Here is a 20786-nt window from a genome sequence, read left to right as displayed (position 1 = left end):
AATGGATACAAGACTAAGTTTGTGGTTACTCACGGGAGTCTGTTGGGAGATTCGTTTTCGACAGTTGTGGCAGTGGAAGGGATCAACCAAATACGAACGAAACAGCTGACATCACTATCAGAGCAAGAGCTAGTGGACTGTGATACGAATGAGAACCAATAGGGTGTAATGGAGGTCTGATGGACCTGGCTTTTGAGTTCATCAAGGAGAAAGGAGGACTAACGAGCGAGCTAGTGTACCCTTACCAAGCTTCTGATGAAACTTGTGACAAAACAAGGGTTTGTCATATACTAAACAGTTATCGAAGAGTTAAGAAAGTCAATTAGTAATGAAGTTCAAATAACACAAGTCATTATATATACCGTAGGAAATGCTCCGGTGTTTCAATCGATGGACACGAAGATGTTCCTGAGAACAGTGAGGATGATCTAATGAAAGCTGTTGCTAATCAGCCTGTCTCTGTTGCCGTTGATGCTGGAAGTTCAGACTTCCAGTTCTACTCCGAGGTAAAAATAATACATACACAATAATCTAAGTTCAAAAACAGACTAACTCCGTCTGATTACAGTTTGTCGTTTTAGATTAAAAAATTTGCACTTTTTAAGAAAATCATTGAATCTGTCGTTCCCTTAGATAAGTCGGTTACATGTTTTTCTTAGTATTCAGTGAACTAAATAATTGGATAAAATGGAACTTTCTTTCAAAATATGCACATATTTTCTGAGGCATGCTGGTGGTGGTAGGGAGTGTTTACAGGGAGATGTGGAACAGAGCTAAATCATGGAGTCGCAGCTGTCGGTTATGGAACAACGATAGATGGAACAAAGTACTGGATCGTTAAGAACTCTTGGGGAGAGGAATGGGAGAGAAAGGGTACATAAGGATGCAAAGAGGAATCCGTCATAAGGAAGGTCTATGTGGTATTGCTATGGAGGCTTCTTATCCTCTCAAGAACTCAACACTAACATCCTTCTGGACCTTCCTCCACGCTAAAGGATGAACTTTAAAGCTCTTTATATTAATATCTACAAGAAAATAATAAGTTTGATTATCATTTGTTTTATGATGTCTTGCTTCCTTTCATACAGAAAAAGGGAAAATCGCATAAAAACACTCAAAGTGTCACTTACTTAGCACTTTAAACCTTGAAGTTTTTTTCACTAACACTTTTAACTTTCAAAGTGATATTTGTATCATAAAAAAACCTCCAAATCAAAAAATTGACGGCCGTTCAGCAGGTAATTTTTTCAAAAATAATTATTTATTAATAAAATAAACAAAATAAATAAATAAATAAATAAAAATCCAAACAATAAATAAAAATCGAAAATTTTAATAAATTTTACAAAAATCAAAATAAAAAAATAAATTAAAATTTTAGAAAATTAAATAAATATATTAATTATTTTCTAAAATATTAATAAAAATAACTAAAAATAATAATAAATAAGATTAAATTTAAATAGAGAAGAACTAAATAAAAAGTTCACAATTTTTTTTATAAAATGGAAAATATAAAATTCAAAATTCAAAATTCACAAGTGACGATGATGATTTCTCACATAACCATTAACAATGACGATAATTGTCATATCTCCAATGATAGTTTCCAACATCATCTTAAAAATGACAAAAAATCTTTTTCAAACTTTTGAATTTTCATTTTTTTGAAATATATGAATTTTTTATTTTCTGTTTTTAGTTTGATCTCATTTAGTTTTGAATTTTAATTTTCTAAATTTTAATTAATTTTCTGATTTTTTCTAATTTTTTGATTCTTATGTAATTAATAAAAATCAGAAAATTAGAAAAAATCAGAAAATTAATTAAAATTCAAAACTAAATGAGATCAAATTAAAAAACAGAAAACTAAAAAATCATATATTTTCAAAAAAATGAAAATTCAAAAGTTTGAAAATATTTTTTTTTGTCATTTTAAAGATGATGTTGGAAACTATCGTTGGAGATATGACAATTATCGTCATTGTTAATGGTTATGTGAGAAACCATCATCGTCACTAGTGAATTTTGAATTTTATATTTTCCATTTTATAAAAAAATTGTGAACTTTTTATTTAGTTCTTCTCTATTTAAATTTAATCTTATTTATTATTAATTTTTTAGTTATTTTTATCAATATTTTAGAAATAATTTAATTTTTAATATATTTATTTAATTTTCTAAAATTTATATTTTTTTTGATTTTGTTTTTTGATTTTTGTAAATTTTATTAGAATTTTCGATTTTTATTTATTTTTTGGATTTTATTTATTTATTTTGTTTATTTTATTAATTAAATAATTATTTTTGTGAAAATTACCTGCTGAACCGGTCAATTTTTTGATTTGGAGGTTTTTTATGATACAAATGTCACTTTGAAGGTTAAAAGTGTTAGTGAAAAAACTTCAAGGTTTAAAGTGCTAGTAAGTGACACTTTGACGGTTTTTTATGCGATTTTCCCTACAGAAAAATGTCATGTTTGCTTTTCTTTTATTTCTTTACTAGGTGTTTAACCCGCAATTTTGCGGGTAGTTATATTATATAAAGAAATATATATTATTTTTACATTGTTATGATTTTTGAATAATAATTGAAAATTTAATATTTGTTATGTACCATATTGTGATCGACATAACCGGACCGACCAGGACCGTACCGACCGCAGGAGATAATGCTTATCGACTGTTATACTTATCCACTTAGGATAAACACGACCTGATGTATATATATATATATAAGACCCCTGGTTAAGATTAATAATAAGAAACACGTTTCCCCACTTAGTTTTATAACACGTTATCAGCACGATACGTTCTCCAAAAACCCGAGCTACCCAAAACCACCAAAAACCCAAAAAACAGTGCATCTTACAATCGCTCTATCTCTCCAACTGTAAGGATCCAGACAACGAGCCACATATCAAATCGAAGCTCTCGACAAAACGAATCCAACGCCGTAAACCTCGTGTCAATCCGATCTCGGACGCTCCCTCACGCTCTGTTTCAATACGCGCCGCCAGTAACCCTAAAAACCCTAATTTTGGCGCAACTTCAAATCGATCGATCTCTTCAATCCTGAAGAACCAGAAGACGAGTAATATATCAAATTGAAGCTCTTGACGAGACGAACAGATCACCGTAAACCTTGTGTCGATCCGATCTTAGACGCGCTTTCACGCTCTATTTCAATAAGCGCCACCATAAACCCTAAAAACCCTAAAACTCTAATCTCCTCTTTTGTTTTACAATTTGTGTTTGATCATCATTTTAACTTGTTTTTGACTCTTGTGTTTAAGGTCTAACCAAGATCAAACCCTTGATTCATAAATTCCATTCAACCCAATTGGAAGTTAAGAAGAGGCGACCAATTTTTTATCCGTTCCGGTCATGCAGTTCGCGATCCGACTCGTTCCTGCTCTCGGTGGTCCGGTTCTACAAACATCAAAGTTTAGGTAATTAAAATTCTGAAATCTAAAAGAGAACCATACTGAATTTGGTTGTATTGATAAAGGTTTAAGACTATTAAAATTTGCAAAACCCCAAACCCTAAGATAATAGATCCCAAAATCCTTTGAGTAAGTTGGAGCTTTCAAGTCCAACAGAGATTGTTTCTAACAATTAAACTCGAAACCCTAATGGTTTTGAATCTCACAGCTTGATCTATTGATCTATAAAGTAACTAAAACCCTAAATATGACCTATTATGTATTATGGTCTGAAAATTAATTAAAATTCATGATAATCTCCTAAAAATCCCCAAAGTTAGTTTTCCATCATCAGAATCCGACCCATTGGTCTGGAACTATCTAGAAAACGATTTTTCGGTTTCTGGTCAGAAATTGACCCCTTCAAATAAATTCCGAAAAATTAATTAAAATTCACCAAAAACCATGATAAATCCTAACTAAGAAACCATATAAGTAGTTTCTTCAGATTCGTTTTTAATCACATAGTCATAGTGTAAATTTTTCATACCGAAAAAGTGCATAAAAAGTGTGTGATTGTTTGAATTATTTGAATCACCTAGAAACGATTGTTAGGATCTCATTCTGATTTTGGTTGAATCATTGGAGATTGCTTGAAAAATTTCGGATTTTTCCAGATTGCAAAGTTGCAAATTTTACTTTTTTCAAAACTTTCCGGTTTTGTGAAAATTAACTTTTTATGGTTTCTGAAAACTTCCATATTAGTTTTAGAATAATGGAAGATTGGTAAAACTAGTTTAAAACCATAATTGAACGTTTTCCAGATTGATAGAATGCAAAATTAACTTTTCTAAAAACTTCTGTTTTTGAGAAATTGTCTTTTATAAGTTGCTGGAAACTTTTCATTTTTCTTTTGGAAGATTAGAAAAATGCTATAATTGTTAAGATTGATCTGATTTTTTTAAGTCATATAATGGTTTCGAAAATAATTATTAAAAATGAAACCATATATTTTCGAAACCCTAAACCCTATTTTCTCTCTCTAGAATCCGATAATATTTTAAATCATCTAGAATCAATTATTTGATATGATTTAAATTTTTTTTCCATCTTGATCATGTAGACAATGATTGCTAAGGTTGCATTATAAAACATTTTTTTAATTGATTGATCATATGAGAAAATCAGATTGCTAGATTGAAAGAAAAATTGGATTGCATTGCATTAATTCAGAGGTTGAAAGAAACTAAAACCTGCATTGCTATATTGACTAAAAAAAATTGGATTGAATTATAAATAAATGGGTGAAAGAAACCAAATCACATTGCATAAATAAAAGGTTGAAAGAAACCAAAATGCATTGTTTGAATCCGATTATAAGTCAAATAATAAGACTCTAAAATCTATATTTTCAGATGTCGAATTTGGATTATCAAGCCATTAATCTCTCTGGAGATAATTATTTAAAATAGGCCATGAACACTGCAATTGTCCTGAAGATAAGAGGACTTGACAGATGTATCATCAAAGGCGAGTATGCAACTGAAAATGAAAAATATGGGGCAGTAACAATTATTCGCCAACATCTCACTGAGGATCTCGGAGATCAGTATCTAATTATTGCGAACCCTCTAGATCTTTGGACAGAGTTAAAATCCAGATACACAATAGTGTTATTACCAAAGGCTAGGCATGAGTGGATAAATCTCAGATTTCGGGACTTTAAGTCCGTAGATGAATATAACTCAGCTCAAATCAAAATCGTTTCTAAATTGAAACTATGTGGTGAAGAGGTAACAGAGGAAGATTTACTGGAAAAGTCATTCCTCGCAGCTGATCCAAGGGATCTATTGTTACAATATACCTACAGAAAAAATGTTTCACCACTTATACGAATTTGATCTCGTATCTATTACAAGCTGAGAAGAATAATGAGATACTAAAGAAAACCAGTGAGATGAGACTTCCTGAAGCCAATAAGGCTGGAGAGAATAAGGATGAATCCAAAGAAGCCACGTCCAGAATAATAAAAGGAGTGGTCGGCTTATACATTGCCTAAGAATTGAGATTTTGACATTCTGATTTTATGTTTTGATTTGTTTGTCATTTATATTTTTTTATATAATAAGAGTTGTTTTAGTTTTATATTATCATGTTTGACTTGCTTGATAATTTCTTGAATGATAAATGACAAATGATTTTTTTTTTTTTAAAAAGAGTATAGTAATTAAATTTTTCCGACCAAAGGCATTGCCTAAAGGGGGCATGAATTATTCACCCAAATAAAAGACCCATTTGAGTTATAAAATTTTGAAAATGAATGGTTTCCACATTGAACCAATGGGCAAAAGAAATATAAATTCCTTAAGATTATAAAGAAAGTAAAAATCGCCCAAGGCATAAAAATGGTCGAGACTGTACTCCCAACTGATCTAAACTATGCTAAAAGATCAGTATGATAAAGGCAAAAGGCCTAGGTAACCAGATAGGTTGACCACGAAATTTTATACACTTTATGGCATGACTGGACTAGTCATCCAGGTCTTTAAAATTGATGCAAAGATTGATATCGAAAAAAGGCACAAAAGAGTTATCCCATAGAATCTCACGTTGTGTAACATGTACACAAGGGAAACTCAATAGGCTATAATGTTCCAAGCATCTAAAATATTTATAGCATGTTCATGAGGGGGAGAAATGACACTCCCGTGGTCCATGAACAACACTAAAAATCCGAGTGACATGGTCTATGACCATGATAGAACTTGGCCGAATTCTTTGTGATACAAAGATCACTAGCTAATGCTTGGGAACACATGGATTTAAATGTAATAAAAATATGCATCAGGCCATATAAAGTTAGCATAGATATTCCCACCTAAGAATGATAAAGGGTCATGATCCAGACATAGACCATCCTAAGAGATTATGTATAGACCACCACAATAATATGTGCCGTCTAGGATGGAACCTCATAAAAAGATGAGATAAGATTGGCAATATATGTTGGATATGAGAATGCTTTCTCCCACGATTTTATAAGAAACCTTGAGCCAAATATGGGTGATCAGATTAAGGCCAGGTTTACGGATTGCATGATTAAATCCGACTATCCAACATTAGGGGGAGAAAGAAATAAGCTGGTACAAGTATAAAGAAATGGAATGGTATTAACCATCCTTATCTTGGCAAGATCCTCGGAGCAGAGAATATGATTTAAGACGTCCAAAGAAAGATCATACAAAGCTAGCTAAAAGAATGCCAGACAGATTAGACCCGAAAAGAAAAGAAAAGAAAAAGAATGACTAAGTCATACCAGCTTAAGCACCACGAAATTAATGTCCTAGAAGAGACATAATCAAGTTGCTATAGAGTCTAAAGATAGACCAATATGTTCCATAAGATAAGGAACCTCGGAAATGAAAAGAAAGGTGCATAGAAATGACATATCTGAGGTCATAAGGGAAACCATACCAGACATTGAGATAAGGCTGCGCAGCTAAACATCAAAGGAACCAGACCATGTAGTTTGGGACGCCAAACTACAAGGTAATGAAGGTTCTTAGTAACAATGAAATCTCTAATCGATTAGTTCATGTCTGGAACACAATGGAACCATACATATAATAGAGTGTCGACACATACACACATAAAAGATAAAGATGCATAAGGAAATATCACTTGAGTTTAAAATATATAAGCGAGGATCAGAACCCACGTGAATACAAGAATGCATTCATAGATTAAAAGGTTGAAACCGTGGGGGTTTAAAAGAAAGATTCAAAGAATCTATAAAAGAGATGGGTGTATTGGCCATATATAGAAACACCATCTGATAAGATAAAACCAGTGAAAATAGGTCATGTGTGGGAAAGAAGAAGAAATCGTGAGACATGGACTAAGGTGTTCATATTCCTATTTACAGCATTCAAAGAATGGCTTGATTACACAAGGATACACACAAAGACTAAGGAACAGATTATAAGGAGATGTACTCCTATGTGGTGGATGCTACTATAAATTCGAAAATGATAAATGTCTGGATATAAGTAAGAAAGAAATGTAGTAAGCAGCATGTTGATCACTGGATAAAGAAATGATAAGAATATCAAAAAGATGAGAAAAAAAAATTCTCATGGAATAGTTTTGTTCCTAAACTATTCATGGACTGAAACAAGGCAGCTGCAAATGATAGACTAAGAAAATACTTAGTACAATCAGTCCATAGATCCTTATAGAAAATATTATAATTCCTTGTGTTTATGTTTATACCAAACCAACCTAAAGAGAGGTTCAATGATACAAGTTATCGATTGATTTTGGACAGAATATGATGGGACTAGAAATCTTAGCCATATATGAGTATACTGGCGTGTGATGACAAGGTCTATGACTTAACATGTATGTTTTCGAAAACATAGCATTGTCTACGACAAAATGAAAAAAGTCATGAGACATCATCCAGAGATAGTGACCAGAACAATGACTGAGTCAATAATAAAATGAAAGTGTCCACGGTATGGCAAAGCCATGAGACTAGAGGAACTGTGGGACATGAGAGGACCTGCAAGAAAGATTTAATCGCAGGATAGAGGTACATCCAAGTACTGGTCGAGTACTATCCGAGTACTGATTGAGCATCATCCATCCGACCAGAACATGAAGACATTGTCGAGTGGTCAGCATCAAAGGAGCACGTCTTGACCATGTCCAAATGAAGTTACAGAAGGCCGGCGAAATTACAAAGTATTACAAAAAGCTCATCGACCAGATAGAAATGCATCGTCCAAAGATCTACAGTGATGCATTCATCAGGGGGAGTTCATGTGTTGTACTCTTTTTCCTGTCCATGGTTTTCCATTTTGCCACATTGGTTTTGGGGTTTTCCAGAAGAGGTTTTAATGAGGAAACATTAAGCATGCAACGAACCAGTACCGGATGTGTCGATCAAGGGGGAGTGTTATGTACCAGATTATGATCGACATAACCGTACCGACCGTAGGAGATAATGCTTATCGACTGTTATACTTATCCACTTAGGATAAACACGACCTGATGTATATATATATATATAAGACCCATGGTCAAGATTAATAATAAGAAACACGTTTCCCCACTTAGTTTTATAACAATATTTAAATTTTTAATTTCAAATATTTGGACAATCAAATATTTCAGTATATATTTTTAGAAGATATGTGAGATTTAAAATAGTTCAAAAACATAAACCTTAGTCATTAAAAAACTTTCTCTTAAAGAAAATAATATTATAATTAATTCAGATAATTGGTTGTAGAGTTATTTTATATTTTAGTCTAACACATGAAAAACCAAAAATACTCTAGCTCTCAAGAGAAAAAAAAAAGAGAATGTGTTTTTTGTGTAATTCCAATATGACCAATACACTGATCGGAGTCTTTTATTTGTAAACGGTTTTGTGTGGGCTTTAAAAACATAATATAATAATTCCTTACCTGCAAATATAATTATTTTCTATAATAATATATAAACATTAAATTTATTTCTATAAAAATGCTAAAGTGTTTTATTTAATTATATATAACTAATTGATAAAAATAAAGAAATTGATAAAACATATATATATATATTCTTTCTCTAATTCTACAATTAGTTACTATAAATAATTATTTATAATATCATTTGTGTTATTTGATAATTTGTATTAATTAGTTCTAGAATTACCTTTTATTTTTAGATCTGATTAAAACAATAACTAATAAATGTTAACAACCAATCAAATTATAACTATTTCTTAAAATGTGACCTTTTAAAGACAAATAATCAAAAATCAAGTAAGTGGCTTCTCAATTAATGTATAACTAGAGTTTTGACCCGCACACAGGTGTGCGGGTACATTTTCCAATTTATATAACTTTTTCATTTTGTTTATATAACAAAATTAGTTTATGTTTGTTTATAATTTGGTGTTGTATGTTGTGTAACTTTATTAGTAAAGTTGAATATTGGTAGATATTTTTTATTCTATTATTTCTTATATGAAAGGTAATTAAATATTTTATTTGCCAGAAATATTATATGCATAATAATATATATAACCAACTGTATATAACACAATTTAGCATCTCTTAAAAACAAAATTATGGATCGGTTGGAAATCATTATTTCGGCCAATAATAGGCCTGTATATGTCGTGCATGTTTAAATCTAATGGCCTTTTATGTTTTGTCGGTTTGGTTTTGGAATAATATTGATAGTGATAATGATCTGGGCCACATAGGTATAATAAGCCCAAAGAAACCTACGAATTTATGGTGATGTGAAGGAATGGTGTACCGAAACTTTTGTGTTTATACATGTATAAAACGACATGTGCGTAAGTGAGTGGCGTGGGTATGTAATTATTGAGGAAAATTCAAGGGTATTTCTTATTTGTACTTCTCATTTAATAGATTAGACTAGGTGGTTTCCGGTAAACTTGTGGGTACAAATTTTGTTATAATATAATATTTTTTGTGTTTCGACCTGCGATAAAATATTTTAATATTTTAAAACTGAAAAACTTGGTAGCAAATTTTAAACATATTTTATTTATTAATACTTTTTAAAATTTTAAATAGGATTTATGCAGTATTTAGTTAAATTTCTTTTACATCTTTTACAAATCAATAATTCATTAAATTGTTTTATAACATTATTGTTAGAACATATATAATTTAATTGGTTTGTAGATTAAATTTTCTTCCATAAAAAATATTAAAATCCAAAACATCAACTAATGTGACAAATAGACTCACACTTGCAACTAAAGTATAAACACACAAAAAAATTATTAATAATATTCTTTGGATTTTTAATAAAAAGTTAAGAATATAAAAAAAATCATAAACTTAGGAAATACTTTTATTCATAATATTCTTTGGATTTTTTATGATTGATGTAATTTTCTGGTTACTTTCTTTTAGATAAAATCAAAACAATTTTTTTTTATTTTTGAGATTTTGAAAAAGTTTTTGAAAATGATGAACTTGTAAGAAAAATAATATTTTGAGATGGATTCTGATTTGATAAAGTTTAAAACCTCTTAGAAAGGAAACTATACAATTTAAATAATACATAAAATATTTGCAAATTTTAATTTTTTGAATTATTTCTCAGAAGTTTTAGAATCCTTATAAATAGTTTCATAAATCTTTATAAATAGTTTCATAAATCCTAATAAATAGTTTTATAACTCAAGAAAATAATTTGTTATCAATGATCAATAATTTAAAATCTTAACTTTAAATAATTTATATACATTTTATAAATATTTTGCAAACTCTTATAAATAATTTTATAAACATTTTAAAACTTCTGTGATGATTTAAAACCTATTAACCATCATACACATTTTGTAAACTCCTATAAAACGAGAAGTTATTCTTTATTAATGGTTTTATAAATATTTATAACATTTTGTATAGATCTTTATATATTTATTTGTAAGCTCTTATTCATGATATAATAATCATTATTGATGATTTAAAACCTTAAAATGATTACCAAAATATTATATACTATTATATATCTGGTATAAATCATTACTAATGAATCAATATAAATGACTTTAATTTTTTTAATATATATATATATATATATATATATATATATATAAAAATCATAACAGATGATTTTAAAATATTTTAAATAATTAATAAAATCGTTTTATGATGCATCAATATTTATTATAATATTTTTTATTAAATTATATGTTTTATATATGTATATTATGACTTATATAGAAAATAAAATTTTAAAGATTGTTTATAATAGAAAAATAAAGCTAGTATATTAGTTTTACCACCAACTTTTTAACAACATACTTCATATAATTTATAAATAGCTTATTAATAAAAAATGAAATGAGGAAATATTATATAGAATTTTCATATTTGATACTATTTGATACTATAAATGATTATGCATAAAATATGTAAATATATTGGCAACTAACATTAATTGATTCTATGATTTTTTTTAGATTTGATTAAAATAAATAAAAATTAAAAATCATCGACCAATGAAATTATAAGAATTTTTTTCTGTATGAGTGACACGTCAGCAGAAGTCAATAAAGTGATTTTTAATTAATATATAGGAGGATATGATTTATCTCTTTAAAACTAAAGATAATTTTGGTTAAGGTAAACATAAAAACATGTATTAGGAAAACGGTATAATCAATTTTTCTCATAGTTTGTTCCAAATCACACTTTCTCACTTTAATTTAGTGTTTAGCATAAAACTCAAATGGGTTAAGAAAATAAATTCTTCCTTAAATTACCTTTGATCATCACACTATTTTATCAAACACTAACTCATTCAACCAAATTTTTTAATTAAAACTAATCAAAGTTTGCATATCTTTTAGAATTATTGTTTTAATTTATTTTAAATTAAATTAAAACATACACATATTAATTAAATCTGATTAACTATTAAAAAAATAATATATCAATTTTAAATAACCAAATGTCGTTATTTTAGGCAAAAATACTTAATATTAATGTGAGATCCAATATTATATGAAATGAAATGTTTTTATTCGCATAAATTTTGTTAAACTTTTTATTATCGTACATTTAAAAATTTATTATAGCGTAAAAATACATCTCATTAATTTTTAATTAATTTTTTCTTACTTTCAATTTACAGTATATTTCCTATCTTTGACTTTAACAATTGTAGAGATGGTCATTTTTATTGAACTTCCTTACTAAATTTATTTTAACATTTTAAAAACACATAAAACTAATTAGTTCACATTTATAGTAACACAAAAAGTACATGTACCTCGACAAACAAATAAAAATTAAATACATAAGAATATAAAAATACCAAGAACACAACAAACATATTTTATTATTCTTCTCTCTTGTTCTTTTATTTATGTCTGCTTTTCTTCCTATTAAAAATAAGCATGCTAATTTTATTATAATCCAAGCTATATAAATTATATTAATAGAGTATTAACTCTAAAAAATTCCTGTAAAAATAGCTTGATTGATATAATTAAATGACTTACCATATAATAAATTAAAAGAATTACAAAATAATATAATTTTAAATGACTTACCATATAATAATTTTTAATTCATCTGTTTATATTAAGATATGAATCAAATAAACTTTTTGATTAATATATGTTTAAATAACTTACCATATAATTTTTATATTTTAAAATATAAAAATATTTTAATCATTTCTAAAAGTGATAACGCATATATGATATCACATTATCATTGGAAAATGATTGCTATTCAATTTACATATGTAAAGTGTCGTATAGGTCTACTTTTAGGTTATTTTTTACAATTGCAAAATTCACGGGTTACTTTATGTATTTGCAAAAAAAGTTGTGATTTCATACAAGTAGACTTCCTATTCAGTCAACACTTTTAAAATGATAGTTTTGCAATTAACCAAAATTCACCCGTTTTTTTGACTTTTAGAAGTAGATTTCATATGCATTCTACATTTTTTTATTTTTTTAAAAAGAGGTTAGTTTTGCAATTAAATAAATTTGAGTTTCTACGAGTTGACTGCAGTGAACGTCTACGCATGTGTAGACTTTGCATGAATTATACTCTCAAATCCGATGGATTAGTTTTGCAATTAACCAAAATAAAATAGTAGATTTCATATGCAGTCTACAATTTTTTTTCTAATATTAGTAGACTGCATGAGAGTCTATACTTCAATTAATTATTGGTCAATTTTTAAACATTTTAGTCAAACAGAAAACTAACATATTCAACGAAGTAAAAATTTTGGTCAAATGCAAAACTGAAATTTTGTAAATTTTTTCTAGTAGTCTACTATGAAAAGTCAAAAGTTTGGTCAAGTGGAAAACTCACATTTTTTAGACTTCCCGGGTATTCTGTAGAATGTAGCTTCCGATGAATTCTACTATGAAAAGTCAAAAGTTCGGTTAAATGCAAAACTTGCCTCTTTTACATAAACTTTTTAGTATGTCTGCCTAATTTTTTTGGTTTGTTTTAAAAGGTAAACACGTAGAGTTCTAGGGAAATGTGCGTTAAAAATAGTTTGGTCAATTCTAAAAACTAACATGTGCGTTGACAAGTAGACCACATCGTAAGTCTACACATATGTGTAGACATAGAAAAATGTTTACTATCGCGACACAAATTGGAAAAATGATGAAATGACATTATTGTAAATAAGGAGAAAAATATAAGGTCTATTTGGTTTTTTTGATATTTTTGAAAGTAATAATAAATTAAAAAATAATGGCAATTTTATAAATATTCCAAATATTTTATTATAGAAAACTTGATTCTTTAAAATTGCTAATTAAAATGATTGCAACAAATGTCAATAGTTCTTTTTAAGATATTGACATGCTTTAAAGTTTACCTAAATATATTTTACTATAATCATTTATCCTCAGCAAAAGATAATGGTATAAGATTATGTAATAGTAAATTTTCTTTTTCTTAAATCTTATAAAATTTTGTAAAAGAATATTTGATAGTAGTTTTCCTTTTTCCAAATCCTGAAAATATATAAAAATTACTTAATTAACAAAAAAATTGTACAAAGTAATGATCTTTAGAAAAAACTAATTATATATGTTAAAAAAAAAATTAAAATAAAATTGTTTGATAGTAATTTTATAAAATAGTTTCAACTTATTACAAAACTCTACTACAGTCTTAAAAGATTAACATAAATTTGCATCCACGCATTTTATTTTCAGAAAAATATAAACTAAGAAATATAAACTAAGATTAACATACTTATCTAACCGACTCTCCTCACCATAAATTTTCCTCTCACAATTTCTTAGTTTATGTTTTTTTTTCGTGGGAGACGACCATGATGAACACTTATGATGACATTATTGAATCGACCAAGCTCATTAAAGCACCATATGACGACCCTCCGATGCTTACAGAGTCTTCAACCAGCTTTTTTAGTTCAGTAGCCCTCTTTCTCATCTTTTTACTTTCATCACCCACCATAAGCTTCCTCACAGACGTCTCTACGATTTTTCTGTCCAATTCACCTTCAACCTCAAATGCAGTTTGCCAAACATGTGTCATAAGTCTAGTATTTACCCTCTGATCCCCTGAGTATGGCCTGCAGATCATTGGCACGCCACTGCTTATGCTCTCCAAGCATGAGTTCCATCCACAATGGTTCCAAAACCCTCCCACCGCTCTATGCCGTAGCACCTCCTTCTGTGGGGCCCAACTCACTACAAAAGCCTTGTCGCCATGGGTCACCGTCTGGCTGAACTGTTCCGGTAATGAGTCTAAGGAGTTTTGCCCCGTTATGGAACCTGGTCGGATCACCCATAAGAAGGGCTGGTTACTCTGAACCAATCCCATGGCCATCTCCACAAACTCTTCTTTTTGCGTCATAGCCAAACTTCCCATGCTTATGTAGATCACGGAATTTTTTCCTTGCTTGTCAAGCCATCTAAGACAGTTTCTGTAACGCCCCGACCCGCCACGGCTAATGGGCCATCCACGCCCGCTCTCTCGGCCCGTGGGCCCCATCCCATCCGACGGTCGATCGTTAATTTTCCAAGGCTCGAAATCATCATTTACTGACCCTGCAATCACCACATGACCTTTCCCCGTGCTTTGGCCTCACTCACACGGTATCGCGAATCACTTCCCGATAGGTCACCCATCCTTTCACTACTCCAGCCCAAGCACGCTTAACTCTGGAGTTCTAAACGGATGTGTGACAGAAAAGGTAAGTCAACTTTGGTGACATAGGTAGCCAAATCAATTCTCTTAAGCATTTTCACATATCACAACTCGGGATGTTACAATTCACCCCCTCTCAAAGAACGCAACGTCCTCGTTGCGCTCTACGACAGGTCTCAAGACGCCTCTCAGGTCAGAACTGAGACGGCTAACCAGCTCTGATACCACTTGTAACGCCCCGACCCGCCCACGGCTAATGGGCCATCCACGCCCGCTCTCTCGGCCCGTGGGCCCCATCCCATCCGACTTTTATGTAACAAACCTGTCCTGCGGAACCACCCGTCCGTAGACCCAAGCTCACAGCGCTGCAGCGCACCGACCCCAACCCCTCCATTATGAGATCTCACTATCTCCATAATTAGGTTGTTGGTGAGGTTCGAACCCCCGACCTCACCCTTAACAGCATTCCACAAGACAAGCTGTCACCAATTGACCTGCAGATCAATTGGTGACAGCTTGTCTTGTGGAATGCTGTTAAAGGGTGAGGTCGGGGTTCGAACCTCACCAACAACCTAATTATGGAGATAGTGAGATCTCATAATGGAGGGGTTGGGGTCGGTGCGCTGCAGCGCTGTGAGCTTGGGTCTACGGACGGGTGGTTCCGCAGGACAGGTTGTTACAGTTTCTTTCTTCTTCAAACAAACTTGGACATGTGGTTGCGGAATCAGTCATATGGAGTGGACCAACCAGATATACCGGAACGCCCCAGGTGTCTTCTGCAGCTGATGTGAATAAGTTCTCTAGACAATTGGAAGAGTTGTGTATTATACCTGAAGATGTGTCTCTCTTGCTTACGTTACGGTAAAGTAACATCAGTCTCTCCATAGATCCATAAGCTGTCACGGGTAGATCTTTGTATCGAAAGGGATGAAACTTCGGTACCAATTCTTCAAGTTTAGATCTTGCTTCTGGACAAAACAAACCCCACGCATGACGCATCAACATTTATTTTAAAAAAAAAGGAGATTAAACTTATTAACAATAGGCTACCTTCCCCATGGAGTAACCATTTGTCTTGGTTCTCCATAAGCATACATCGACTGATAGAAGTAGCAGCTGAAGAAGCACTAAAGACCATCTTGGGAAGATTCAGATCTTGTGCAACTTGTCGAGGGAAGTAGACGAACTCATCATGAATAATAAAGTCAACGTCATCCTTGTGTGTTAGAAATTCTTTCAAGAGGGGTTCACAGAGAGAGTTAAGCTCCAGGATAAAGTCAAGGAGCCCGAGAGACGACATGTCGGATTCTGTCAAGCCGTCATCGATGGTGAAGAAGTTGATACCCGGGAAGTCAGCGGAGATATCGTAGAAATTGTATTGGGTTCGAACGATAGTAATGGCAAAGCCTTTGGAAGAGAGGAATGAGGCTAAGTTCATCATCGAAGGTAAATGGCCTTCGAACGGTGCAGGAATCATCAGCACTCTTTTCTGGAGAATTTCGTCCATGATATCTATTTTTTTGTCTCGCTAATCAGTCGAGTTTGAATTTTTTTTTTTTGAACAAATCCTCGAGTTTGATTATTTGTTTCAAGAAAAAGTAGGGGAGTCTGATCTATACTATTAAAAGGGAAGCAGTCTTGAAAAGTGTACTTATAAAAGTTGTTTTGGACTCTTTCATTTTTTCTAGGCCACCCTATTACATATAACAAAATCTTGTAACTAAGCTATTTTATACTCCCTCCGTTTCATATTATATGTCGTTCTAACCTTATGCACACAGATTAAGAAAACATTTAATTTTACATATTTCCAAAATAAAAAACACTATTACCAATACACCTAACCATGTATCAACCAATAGAAAAATAGAAAAGAGAATATTGTCAATAAATTTTGCATTGAAAACCGAAAACGACACTTATTTTGAAACAAAAAATTTCCTCTAAAACGACATATAATTTGAAACGGAGGGAGTAGCAACTTAATAGGATTCTCTTTCATTTAAATAAAACTTATTACTGTTATTAACTTTAAATGTTACTATAACCTAAACCGTTGGCTTCTAACATTTTGAATATGTGTGTAAGAAAGATTTGTACAAACCACTGTTTCCATTACTAATGTTTATATATTTTTTTTTGTATCGAATGATGGTGTGGAATTAATTTAAAACAACATTGTACCTCATCTATACTATTAAAAGGGAATCACTATCAAAAAATTTACTTAAAAAAATTGTTGAATCCTTTCAGTAACTAATTATTTTTCGTCCAATTATTTGAAAAATTGATTTGAGGATGCGGGTTATGAGTTTTTTTATGCGGGCTTAGTATGAGTTGGTGGATTTTGGATCGCGGCTACCCGTCGATCCGTAAATTATTTAAAAAATAAAAAATTAAAAAAGTAAATACTTTTTTTAAATACAAGAATTTAAAAAGATTAATTTAAAATTCATGTATAATTTTTTATAGTAATTAAATTAAATAATAATTTTTAAAATATGTATATAACCCACGGATAACCACAAAATTAAGCGGAACGGATGCATGTACAATATTATTTGTTTGCAGGTTGTGCGGGTCATATTTTTAACCAAAACAAAGTTGAAAATCTGCGGGGTGGCGGGTCAGCGGGGCGAGTTCGATCCGCAACTCAGCTTTAACTGTGCGTATATCAGATCAATTTTTAAATTACAATATATTTTGATCTAAATTTATACACAAATATGATTACAAAAATACAAATATAATAAAAAACAAATATAAAAAAAATTAATTTAAAATAAAAGAATATACCTGCTCTTTTAAAGACGGGTCAAAATCTAGTTATTTGATATTTGATTAGTAACTTCGTGGAAAGCGGACTTCGTCTTTGTCTTTGTTTTTGTCTTCTAGGAAAACAGTTGACCGTTCACTTAGTAGCCAGTTTAATTAACGCCAAATTTATTAAGATTCATAGAATTCGGTATCTTATTGCTTCACCATCACTTAAAGTAATCGGACGCAACAGGTCATAGCTTTATATTAATGCCAACTTAATAATGATTAGGAAGAAATTATATGTCGGGTGAAGTTTCCGTATCCATTTGGTATCATTTCATGGTCTATTAAGATTTTGGGTTTTCAATATTAGAGATTTGAATCTCATACAGATATTTATAAATTTTGGTTGCGGTTAGGTTCAGATTCAATTTGAATAACATGTTTAATTGTTTTTTTTTGGAATTCAAGTTTATACTTCTCAAATTTTTTGTTTTCTTCCTTTATCTTTTTCAAGTAAGGATAAACCATCATTCACATTGGGTCGCTTTATGTCCCGAGTCGTAAGTGGGTTCTTGTCATGCAGACGAACTTATGCATTTTTTACAATATTTTTTGGAAAAATCATCAATTCGCCCGAAGTTGTGAATTTTATACTGTTAGTATTTAAAATGATTTAATCATTTTATTTTGTTGGAAACATTTGGATGTTTAAGTTAACTGTTTCGAACTTAACGCTTGGCTAAATTTTAATAGAAAACAACATGTTTCATGTTTTCTACATAAAATCTCAATGAACATGCATATACCAACGGTGCGTTGCATTAGTGGTTTAGTGCTTGGAGTAGGTTCTATTGTACTCCTAGTTCGATTTCAGTTGGGAGAGATGCTTTACACCATGTTATAAGGTATTAACGCCGGCTGGTCCCAGGCCTGGGAGGACTATTTGGGCCTCACCTCCTAGTTTACAAAAAAAAAAAACATGTTTCGTGACAAAATTGACAGGATAAGTTACATTTGATTGTATTATATGGGTTTGTGTTATATGATAGTATATGTTGAAATGGTTAAAAAATGGCCTTCGAACAATGCAGGAATCATCAGTACTCTTTTCTGGAGAATCTCGTCCATGATATTTTTTTTCCTTTTCTTTTTTGTTTCTTTTCTCTCACTATTCCTCGAGTTTGATTTTTTTTTTTTTAACAAATCCTCGAGTTTGATTATTTGTTTCAAGAAAAGGTCGCGGAGTCCGATTATTTGTTATTGATTAGTAACTTCGTGGAAAGCGGACTTCGTCTTTGTTTTTGTCTTTGATCTATGAAAACAGTTGACCATTCACTTAGTAGCCAGTTTAATTAACGCCAGATTTATTAAGATTCATAGAATTCGGTATCTTATCGCTTCACCATCACTTAAATAATCGGACGCGACAGGTCATAGCTTTATGAGAAAAGGTCTATGATAGAAATAAAAGAGTTTTTTTCACAAATATAGAACACACAAAAAAAGACCAAAATGTTTCATTAAAGTGATTAGTTTACATTTATATCTCTAGGATTAACTAATCTAAACCTTAGAATTTAGACTTAAGGGGGTTTCAGGAGTAAAGTTTAAAATTTAATAAAATAAAAAATAAATACTAAAAAAATTAAAATAAAAATATGAAAAATAGTTTCAAAAGGTATTTTCGAATTATAAAAAGAAAATTTGAAAAATAAAATAAAACAATTTCCAAAAAAAGTTTCCAAAAATATAAAAAATTTCCACAAATATAAAAAAGTATAATCTGAAACTATAAAAATATTATTTTTATATTATTTTTGTATTTTTTTTTATTTTTTATATATCTAGAATATAAAAGTCTTTTGACTTTTTAATTGGAACATTTTGGTCATTTTTTTTCTTGTGTGTTATTTTTACGACAAAAACATAGAAAAAAGTCTATTTAGAAAAATTGCCTTTATATTAACACTAACTTAATATTGATTAGGAAGAAAGTATATGTCGGGTGGCGTTCCCGTATCCATTTGGAATCTGTTCATGTGTATTAAGATTTTGGGTTTTCGAGGTTAAAGATTTGAATCCTATACATATATTTATAAATTTTGGTTCCGCTTAGGTTTAGATTCAATTTATCCTTCTCAGATTTTTTTTTGAACACTATAAACATCCCACATCGTGTGGATGTTGTGTTCCTGAGCAATATATATGTGATTAGGTAATCCTCCATTTATGAGCTAGTTTTTGGGTGTGAGTTAGGCTTATCACTAATATGGTATCAGAGCCCATTGTTAAGTCCAACCAAATGATTTCCTATATTAAAATGACTCATCTTGTTGTGGTATTTCAGAGATGTTAGACTTGAGCTGTTTCCATTGGACCGTTTCCCATCCACATCTCGAGAAGGGCTATTAACATCCCACGTCGTGTGGATATTGTGTCATTGGGCAATATATATGATTGGGTAATCCTCCACTCATGAGCTAACTTTTGGGTGTGAGTTAGGCTCATTACTAATAAACACCATCCTTCTCAGATTCTTTTTGTTTTCTTCCATTATATTTTCCAAATAAGGGTAAACCATCATTAACATTCGGTTGCTCTGTGTCTTGAGTCGTAAGTGGGTTCTTGTCGTGCAAGCGGACTTATGCCGGACTTATGCATTTTACAATATTTTTTGGAAATCGTCAATTTGCTCGCTCGAAGCTGTGGTTTTTATGCTGTTAGAATTTAAAATGATAAAATCATTTTATTTTGTTTGAAACATTTGGGTGTTTAAGTTAACTCTTTCCTACTTAACGCTTGGCTAAATTTTACTAGAAAATAACATGTTTCATGTTTTCTACATAAAATCTCAACGAACATATTCCGACGAAATGACATGTTTCATGGACAAAATT

General features: G+C 30.8%; 1 protein-coding gene and 1 pseudogene across 1 annotated transcript; one reads left to right on the top strand and one right to left on the bottom strand.

The window, feature by feature from the left end:
- The first annotated feature begins 179 nt into the window (after window positions 1-179).
- Window positions 180-1007, top strand: LOC130503599 (KDEL-tailed cysteine endopeptidase CEP1-like; annotated as a pseudogene).
- Window positions 1008-14048: 13041 nt separating this feature from the next.
- LOC130503598 (UDP-glycosyltransferase 76D1-like) lies at window positions 14049-16699 on the bottom strand. Its single transcript, XM_056998220.1, has 3 exons — window positions 16177-16699; window positions 15797-16094; window positions 14049-14902 (listed from the first exon to the last, which is right to left on the bottom strand). The coding sequence occupies exons 1-3, from the start codon at window positions 16631-16633 to the stop codon at window positions 14296-14298; spliced, it is 1362 nt and encodes a 453-aa protein (XP_056854200.1). The 5' UTR covers window positions 16634-16699; the 3' UTR covers window positions 14049-14295.
- Window positions 16700-20786: the final 4087 nt, after the last annotated feature.

This window comes from Raphanus sativus, unplaced genomic scaffold (genome assembly GCF_000801105.2).
Source record: "Raphanus sativus cultivar WK10039 unplaced genomic scaffold, ASM80110v3 Scaffold1046, whole genome shotgun sequence".
Lineage (NCBI taxonomy): Eukaryota > Viridiplantae > Streptophyta > Magnoliopsida > Brassicales > Brassicaceae > Raphanus > Raphanus sativus.
Note: the sequence above shows the minus strand (reverse complement) of the source record. Positions and strands in the feature narration are given on the sequence as shown.

Bases quoted from the DNA above. Each gene is read 5' to 3' on its own strand.
- LOC130503598 (XM_056998220.1), bottom strand. From the start codon at position 16,633: ATGGACGAAATTCTCCAGAAAAGAGTGCTGATGATTCCTGCACCGTTC. The intron at 16,095-16,176 runs GTAGCCTATTGT...TGTTTTGTCCAG, and splicing joins ATGGTTACTCCATGGGGAAG to AAGCAAGATCTAAACTTGAA. The intron at 14,903-15,796 runs GTCCTGCGGAAC...GGGGCGTTACAG, and splicing joins GAAAGAAACTGTAACAACCT to AAACTGTCTTAGATGGCTTG.